Source organism: Setaria italica, chromosome V (genome assembly GCF_000263155.2).
Source record: "Setaria italica strain Yugu1 chromosome V, Setaria_italica_v2.0, whole genome shotgun sequence".
NCBI lineage: Eukaryota > Viridiplantae > Streptophyta > Magnoliopsida > Poales > Poaceae > Setaria > Setaria italica.
Genome location: NC_028454.1, coordinates 17,143,818 through 17,152,880, shown reverse-complemented (window position 1 = coordinate 17,152,880; position 9,063 = coordinate 17,143,818). Strand labels below are relative to the sequence as shown.

The window sequence follows — 9,063 nt, the reverse complement described above, 5'->3', positions numbered from 1 at the left end:
CCGGAGGTGGTGGTTTAAAGATGCAACCATGTGTTTGCTTGTCATCTAGCTAGAACTACAACATAGGCTTTGCTCTAGATGAGTTAATTCTTATTCATATCTGCTCATGCTTCATATCTACTCATGTCTATTCAACCATATTCACAACCATTTTGCAACCAGTATCATGTTTTTCGTGTTTAGTTAGTCTAGATCCTGTGACCTTGTTTTCATGGATTCGTCCTCTTGCGGTTCAAACTGGCGCGCTAACAGCCGTCAACACATCTTTGATGACGACGTTCTCCAGAGTCTCCATGTCCCCTTTATGCATCAATCTCTGTAATATGATGAGGATAAAGCCTCAGTTCATTCCTAGGGTTGTTGGGATCTGTGATATGTAACTACTACATGTATATTATGCCTATCAATGCTTCATGTCTATGTCGTTGCAATTCTTTATTTACACATGTGAACTTTCTGTTATGATCAACATATGTTCTTAGTAGAGTTTGTGGTAATCGTGGTAATTAGCTTAATTTTGTATATGCTTTAATATAGTTGTGTGAGCGAGGTGGTTGATTACCCTTGTATAGTGACAGTATGCAAGAGGAAAAAGGTTGAGCGAGCACTTAATCTCTGTGATAGCTAGTGAAGGCAACACCCATTTGTGTACTAGATGCATATTCATATGAACCTAGAACTATCTTTGTTTGCTATCTTGTACCATTCTCTACTATTTCGTTTAGTTTAGTTTAGTTTGCCTCTCTACACAACTCATACTAGCTAACATCCCACTTGCTCCATAGATTGGTAATCTTGGGGGAATACTCTAAGGAAAAAATTATAAGATAGTCTTAGAAAAAATTATAAGATATAGTTTAGTATAAAGTGAAAATCAACATCGCACTTGTTACACACTGCCGGCAGCGCTGACCTCGCTGCCCCGGTTCACAGTTCCAGCAACGAACGAGAGGGACTTGCAGGAGCGTGGACAGCTCGTCAAGGTCCTCAATGGATGTATGAGGATGGACCTGTTTCACCAGTATATTCACAATACGAATATAGATTTTGCAAAACGAATGGAATGGGTGAAATGGAAATGTAGTTGAGCATTAGCACCGTACCAAGCCACCTCTGTTGGAGAATGTGCAGTAACTCCCCACAAGGATATTTCCTGCAATGGTCTGCCGGAACACCTCGACACCAAGCACATCTGCAATAAACGGGGAGTTGATCCACACAACGATTTCAGTAAGTTAAGGAAAAACATAAGTTCACGGAGCAGAAATACATAATATGATGGAAACGCTTTCTGCTCGATCTAGTGATGCAAGTTGGTACCTGTTTTTCTGGATCAGCTGATTAATTGACATGCCACTCTAGTTTATTTCTCCTTCTAGTTTATTTCTCCTTCCAAGTTATTTATACATAATACCATTCTAATTCATTTTATATTTTTTGGGCTGACCTAATGACCCAAAATATTTATAACTTGCATCCTTATGTCATACATAGAACCATTGTAAACTACTTTATCCGTCCTCAATTATATGTCATTTTAGCTTTTTTAATCTATATCTTTTGCTATGCATCCACATATAGGTTATACCTAGATATATAGCAAAACATATTAATTTAGATAAGTCAAAACAACTTATAACACCTTATAATTTGAAGGAAGTGTGTTGCTTTGGATGAATAATGTTGCTTTAACGTTTTTAATTAAATTTTGAATACCTTGAAGAAAGAAGAGCAGCACCGGCTTCCCTTTCAAATTTATTTGGATATATCTAGAAGGTACCAACTAAACTATTATAACTTTCATCTTTAAACGTCGAACACAGGTTTCAATTTGATCTTATACAAAATACACGGTGTATCGGACTATCGGCATTTAAAGCTCATGGGTATCGTACTATCGGCATGTTCAGCTCCATAACTGGAGCCAAAACAAAAGACACGAAGTTTGATCTTCATAGCCTCCATTCATAAACTTGATGTTTTGATTTCGCAAGTACAACAACAATCCACAAGTGAAACAACTTACAGCAACATCATATTGAGCAGAAGATTGAAGGGCCAAATAAATCAAAACCTCCAGTTGCGAAACAACTGGGCTGGGTAGGTCATCGGCATCTTATTCGGAGCACCTCCAGAGTATTACAGAAGGTGGAGATCTGTAACTCAGATCAGAAGTAATTGCTAGTGTAGAATTTCTTCAGGAAATCAGAACTTCCTTGGTCCTTTGAGCCCAGCTCATGCACAAGGCCCTCTTGGCCGATCACATACTGCCCAATCACGTGATGGCGCTGCTTTGCGTGCTCAACTATGTTATTCAGCTCCTCCGTCCCCTTGAACAGAAGCATATCAATAACCTGTTTTGTTTTAAAAAAGGGGGGTTAGTTGTCATGAAAATGACATGCATGATACTTTGGTAAGAAAGGCCACTTCCTTGCATGAATGGTAATATAAGAAGCATCAGTCCCGACATTCAGAAGAAATGGAAGGGTACAGATAGCAAAGCAGGGATCTGCCATAGATCCAAGGGTAAGGCATTGCTGGAAACATGTGAAACAATAATTATAGAGGTTTCTGAAATTTGTGTTGGATTGAGGTTGCAGGCCAGAAGTGGTGCATACAAAGCAGACATACTTAGCACTCTCATCATGTAAAACTCACTGAATGACAACACTAAGTTGTCCAGGAATATCACAAACTCATTAGATTTAATTATAAATTGGAGTTTCTGCAAAATTTCACCAACGTATCAGGATCTTTGATTCCAATAACTGTGATTCAACATATTAAACACAGCTTCCTTGCTCCATCATGTCCACTCGCCTGGCACAAGAACCTGAATCTAAAAGATTTTCAAGTTTTTACCAGCTTGAATTCAGTTTATAATTTTGGAAGAAGTCCAAATAACACTCTGGATTTCGATCCAGAGTCCGTTTGTCCCCTGATATAATACCATGAATCCAACCCTCTAAAATTTAATCTCGTCCAGATCACCCAGCCTTGTTCGGTTTGATATGGATTATCAAGGAATGAGAGGGATTGGGAGGGAATTGAGCTATATTCCCTACCAATCCATGCCAAGCCCTGCGCAACCGAACAAGGCCTAAGCTGGTTTTGCATCTGTGGTCCTTTGTCACCATGGTTTTGCCACTTAAACTTCCTAATCATATAGGTAACACAAGAAGGGGCAACAATAGCAAAGCAAAATATATATTTGCATCTGAAAAAGATAGTATATGTAATTAATCCGGATCTCAAACTGGTGCAGAACCATATTCATGGCCATTTCTGCCCCCACATGGTCAAGATGAATAAAATAACATGAAACAAATTACACCTACATTTCATGTACATATAACGAAACTACAGACCGAAATGCATCACAATAAAGAAAAGGAACCTCAAGAATTCTAATTTAAAGCACAAGGTTATAGCTATGCATCTTTCCTCCGGAACAAAAGTGACTTGCATATGTTTTTTTCCCCAAAATGTCCACAAAGCCTAAATTATTATCTTGGTGCAAAACAAGAACTACAGCTTTTTTGCAGACTTTCCAGTTATCATCATATTTTCATGAAGATGCTACTTTCAGTTTGTTCATCAATAGCCTCTAGTTATACCAATATGATTACACCAAACACCACAATTATTTAACTGACTCCCAGATAAAAAAATGTTTATGCTTAAGTTATGTAAATCTACCCTGGAATAAAAAAGTATGCATGATTCATTTTTCCCACATAGCATACAGCCATACACCAAATAGATATACTGCTTACAGGAACATACACCTGGTGAGCTCCAAGTGAAGAAAAAAATGTTAAGAAAATATTAAACTGAGTTGGAAGGTAACACACTTTAACTTGGTCAAGGTAATTGTATCTCATAACTATACAGGAGTTCATATTTGTGGATTGATCAACAATAGAAGCCACATAACTTGTAGTAACATTCCAAACAAGACAATAAACTGCAAATTATCACCTATAGATTTGCATCGTCGCCTACATTGTGACACTGTAAACCATGAAACTTTTAGGACACAGAGATCCAATCATGCAATATTCAACTTCATTAGAAGATATAAATGGGATCTAGCTTCTTCCATGGGAGAAAAAACAGAACTTTGATAAATGTCTCCAAATTTAGAATGAGCTGGCTGTTTAACAACAATCAGCAAGGTGTCCAGAATTATAAAGTTCATCCTTAACCCTGCCTAACAAAAACAACCAAGAACTAAATTTGGGTTTGTACAGAATTCAGAAGTCTAACAACTACAGGGATGGAGCACCCAGAGTATCAAATTCATGTTTCATTAATGGATTTGCATTAATAGACATCTCTATAATTATTTTGGGTGGACAGTGACGGTAATCCACCAGGCAATGCTAATAATTTCCCTGTAAACTTTGAATGTTGACATCCATCACAAGTAACCAAATCATTCCAGACTACAAATGTCAAATATCCCTAATATCTCTGACTGTAAGCTGCCTCATTGGCAAAAGGTGTGAATCATATATTCAGATAGAAACATAGTGCAATAGTTGGGGTGAAATTGATGTCATATCAGGGAATCTTCCCCCAGAAACATTGTATAGAAGCATAATGGAAAAGCAAGTTCAATTCAGTAACTACAGCAAATGTAAGACTAATAGGAAAGCAAGCAACATTTAGCATCACAATTCACAACCACAATGCAAACTGACCAATTCAATCAAACACTACAGTCAACCGTGCACTTAGCCAGCAACTGCGATACCTACGAAATGAGCAGGTTACAAACACTGTAACCTGTCTTCGAGGAATAAAGTGTAAGGGTTTGTTTGGATACACCCATTTGCCATGTGGATAAGAGGTGGCTGCGGGATAAGATTGAGGGGAAATTAGTTCATTTCCACCTCAATCCCCTCCAATCCACAAGGGGAATGGTTTATGCAAACTAGCCCTAAGTCTAAAAATACTGCAATCGACTGAGTCTTTCACGGAAAATCTTGTAATCCACCCAACATGTCATATCATACCGACGGCGCATCCACGATTCAGAACCCCAACTAACCGAATGTGTCGGATTCCACAGCAAATGCACCTCCAGATCGGACAGACACCAGATTGGAGAAATGTTCATCTCGGACCTAGGGATTGAATCGAGAGGGGAAGCCAGAAAATGAACAGGTGGGAGGGGGAACCTTGGGGTTGGTGACGTTCTGGTTCTTGCGGATCTCCTTCGCGATGGTGGAGCGGAGCTGGGAGGGGGTGACGACGTCGTCGAGGTTGTAGATCTCCATGACGGTGGGGATGGAGCGGCAGGCCTGCTTGAAGAAGTCGAACACGCGGTGCCGCGCCTCCTCCAGCGACGCCGAGTTCGGGGGCACCTTCACCGCGCGCATCGTGAACGCCATCGTTCCTCGACTCCTCCGGCCGCGCCGCCTCTCCCTCGCCGGTGGGTCGTGCAGTCGTGCTGATGGTTGGCTTCGGTTCGAGCTCTCCGGGAGGGCACGTGATTTGGCTGCGGGAGGTGTGGTTGGGCCGGGAGGAAGTGGACGCCGTTCAGGCAGGGCTTGGGCCGAATGCAAACACGAAATAAGTATTGTATAGTGTTTTTTTTTTTCTTTTGGGATCGTAGTGCGTATGAATTTGAATGGATTGATAACGTGTGCTCTGTATTTGCGGATGTAGATATTCCTGTAATCTGAAATTATTAATTAATGTGATTATATCTATATCTATATCTATATGCAAGCCCACTTTTTTATTTGATCCAACCTAATCTCGTTGACACGTGGATCGTATACAGTCATGTGGGTCCATATTCTGTACACAGATAATAAAGGGGAAAAGCTTCTTTCTTCGCCACGGCCACCCGCTCCGCCGCCGCCCTCCCCTCGGGCCCCACCACTCGGGCTCCCTCCCGAAGTTCGCCGCCCGCTCCGCGGCGCGCGCCGACTGACTGACTATCCCCGCTCGAGCTACGCCCGCACCCACCCACGGAGTCGTAGGCCTGCGCCGCACTCCGGAAACGCTTCAAGGGAGAGGCTCCGCATGTGGGACCCTCCAGGGGGGCGGGGTGGGGTTGGAGGCGGCCGGGGAGTCATCGGAGAGCGAGGGGAAGTCGAGGTCAGAGAAGGAGAAGTCGTCGTCCGGGTCGAGGAGGAGGTCCGCGTCGGGGAAGCGAAGGAACAACTCCAAGTGGGCAGGCTGGTGGTGCCTCCAGGGGGCGGCAGCGCCGACGCTTGATGACAGCGCCGGCGCGGTCAACAGCGGGAAGCGCGGGTCCATGTAGGTCGGCGACGGCGGCTCGGTCGTCGGCTTGCTCTCGCACCCTGTGGCGGCGGAGGCGGAGGCGGCGGCGGGCTCACGGCTGTCCGGCGCATGGTCTTTTGTGGGTTTAGAGAGAGAAGAGTGAGAGCAGTGGGTCGGGTTGGTGGGCGTGGCGTACGTGGGAGGAGTAGAAGGGCCGGGGTTGCTGCCGCTGGCCACCGCGTGGTCCCGGTTCATGGAGGTGCACAGATCTCGAGGTAGATAGACGGTGGAAGTGGGCTTGGGTTGGTGCGGATGGTGCAGGGAGCGTGGGGAATCTTGGTGTGGAGTAAATGGTGTGGACGCGAGGTGTCTGAGGGAGTTTGGATGGACTCGGTGAATGGGTTGCGACAGCTTGGGCTAAGATCTTTACTCGACGTCAAGGCAAAAAACTCGTGGCAAGTTACAATCTGTATGTATCCTTATTCTTTCTCTAAATCCTTGGGTGAGATTGATGGAGACGCCGAGACGGAAGTTGTGCTCTGTGGCAACGACGGGCAGCGGCGCCAACGGGAGTCTCAACGCCCCGGTCTCGCGTGTCTCGCTTGCAAGCGTCGCTCCACCTCGCTCGGCACGTCGATGAGTGCTGCGCCACTCGCCTCGGCGCCTCGCCATGAATATGGGCCGAACGTGGCTGACATGCAAGCTCCGCAAAACAAGATTGGGACACGCCCGCCGCACGGGCTCCTTGGCGCAACCTTCGTGGGCTCACCTGGTACTTCCTCGCTGCATAGACCAAACCACAGCTCGGTTTTGATCCCCGCCGCCGGCGATTCGAGCGTGTGAGGGAGATCCGCCATGGGGAGATAGACGAAGTTGGGATAGATGGATGGCGGATCCCAACCGAGCAGCATACATCTAGCGCCGCCGCCACCACGGGTCCCGCACGGCTGCATACATCCAGCGCCGCTGCGGCGCCGCATGCTCGAACTGCATGCCCGCACGTGCACTTGTTCGTGCGCCCGCTGCAGCATGTCGTAGCAGTCTCTAGACCTTCTACGACCGGACAGGCAAGACGCAGGGCCGTTGTCACTAATAGAGAATTGGGCTTTAGTCCCGGTTGGTAGGGTGCAAATATCCCGAAAATCCATCCGGGATAAACCAACCGGGACAAAAGAGGGATCTTTTATCCCGGGTCACTCAACCGGGACAAAAGACCCCCTTTTATCCCGGTTGGTATTACCAACCGGGATAAAACGGGTCACCACGACCGGCGCTGCAAAAAAAAATCCCGAGCTCCCCGGAGGCAATTTTCTTTGGTATAGGCATAGCTAGCTGCTGGCGAGTGGTGACCGTCCAAAGTTTCTCATTGATAGGTTTGGTTCCCGTTTATTTGCCTTAATTCACAAGGCTTTTACTTTTATGTTTTCAATGCAATTTTCATTTTTATGGGTGCATTTTGATTTAATTTATGCATTGTGCTTTTATATCGCCCTGTTTGCTTCCAAGCTCCTAAAATTTTAACTCCTAAAACTTTTAGGCAGCCTTCTAAAAGCTCCTAAACAACTGTTTGGTTCCACCTTCTAAAATTGACTAAAGTCATTAAATACTACTGAACAAAGACACTTTTGCCCTTCTTCCTCCTACCCTGCTACCCCTGTGAGCAAAAAAGCTCTTCCTCGCTAGCGTCGCTTCTCCGCCCCGCTTCTCCCCTTTGGTCCGCGGTCGCCAAGCCATCCCCGCTCACGGCCGCCCCAATGCCTGCCTAGAAGCACCCTCCCCTGCCGCTAAAGGTACGGAAGCCGGACTAAATCGGCCGCGGGTACCGAATCGAAGCCGCCGGTGTGCGTGCGTGGCATGGGTGTTGTGCTTGTGCCGAGCCCGCGGAGAAGAAGTCTAAGCTGGAGGAGAACGGCGCCCGCGCTGGCGCCGTGGCCAACGGCAACGCCTGGTGCTGCTCCTTCGCTGGCGCGCCGGACAGCCCCGACCTCCGCCCGCTCCCCCCATCCTCCACCGCAGCAGCTGTCGCGTCCCCGGCGGCGGGGAGGAAGCTACCACCCAAGTCCCTCTCGACGCCATCATTCCACAGCCAGGCTGGCGGGCCTCGGCGGGCTCATCGACCCGTGCCGCATCCTCTCACCGGACCGCGTCTCCCCATCGACCCCGACGGCGTGGTCCTTCCACCCCTCCCGCTCCCGCTCCCCCCTTCACCACCAACTGTGGCGCCGCCGGCTCCAACCGAGAATGCGGCTGTCATCGTGGTCCCCGCCGGCGCCGGCTTGTCCTCGATGGGAAGGGAGTGGCCGCCAGCATCGAGGAGGAGCGGGGGCGCCGCGGCCAGCCTGTGCGGCGACGCAAGGGAGCGGGGGCGGCGGATCCGGCGGCACGAGGGAGCGGGGGTGGCGGATCCAGCGGGTGCCAGCGTGGAGGAGGGAGGGAGCGGCGGCGGGAGCGTTGGATCCGACGCGCGAGGGAGCGGGGGCGGCGCGAGGGAGCGGGGGCGTACGGTCAGGATGTGGGTGCGGGGGTAGTGGGGATTCAGGATGGACTTTAGGAGGTTTTAGGAGGGGTGGAGCTCCTAAAGATATTGAACCCTCCTAAAAATTTTTAGGAGCTTTTAGGAGATGTGTTTGGTTCTTTAGTTAGATTTTAGTCACTTTTTAGCTCCTAAAGTTTTTAGGAGGTGGAATCAAATAGGACCTAAATTTATGTGAAATTTTTACCCGTAGCAACGTACGGACATGTTTGCTAGTCCTCTAAAATGAGGAGAATCTATATGCGTTTTAGAGGCATACCGAGCCTGATCTTTTTACATATTATTCTGTT

At 47.1% G+C, this 9,063-nt stretch overlaps 2 protein-coding genes across 2 annotated transcripts; one reads left to right on the top strand and one right to left on the bottom strand.

Annotated features, from left to right (window-relative positions):
• Positions 1-1,941: 1,941 nt before the first annotated feature.
• Positions 1,942-5,568, bottom strand: LOC101765978 (NADH dehydrogenase [ubiquinone] 1 alpha subcomplex subunit 6). The gene is made up of 2 exons (XM_004968704.3): positions 5,187-5,568; positions 1,942-2,354 (listed from the first exon to the last, which is right to left on the bottom strand). Exons 1-2 carry the CDS (start codon positions 5,397-5,399, stop codon positions 2,169-2,171), a joined length of 399 nt encoding a protein of 132 aa, XP_004968761.1. The 5' UTR covers positions 5,400-5,568; the 3' UTR covers positions 1,942-2,168.
• Positions 5,569-6,493: 925 nt separating this feature from the next.
• Positions 6,494-8,768, top strand: LOC101786878 (SH3 domain-containing protein C23A1.17-like). The gene is made up of 2 exons (XM_012845968.1): positions 6,494-6,499; positions 8,118-8,768. The coding sequence occupies exons 1-2, from the start codon at positions 6,494-6,496 to the stop codon at positions 8,766-8,768; spliced, it is 657 nt and encodes a 218-aa protein (XP_012701422.1).
• The last annotated feature ends 295 nt before the right edge of the window (positions 8,769-9,063 follow it).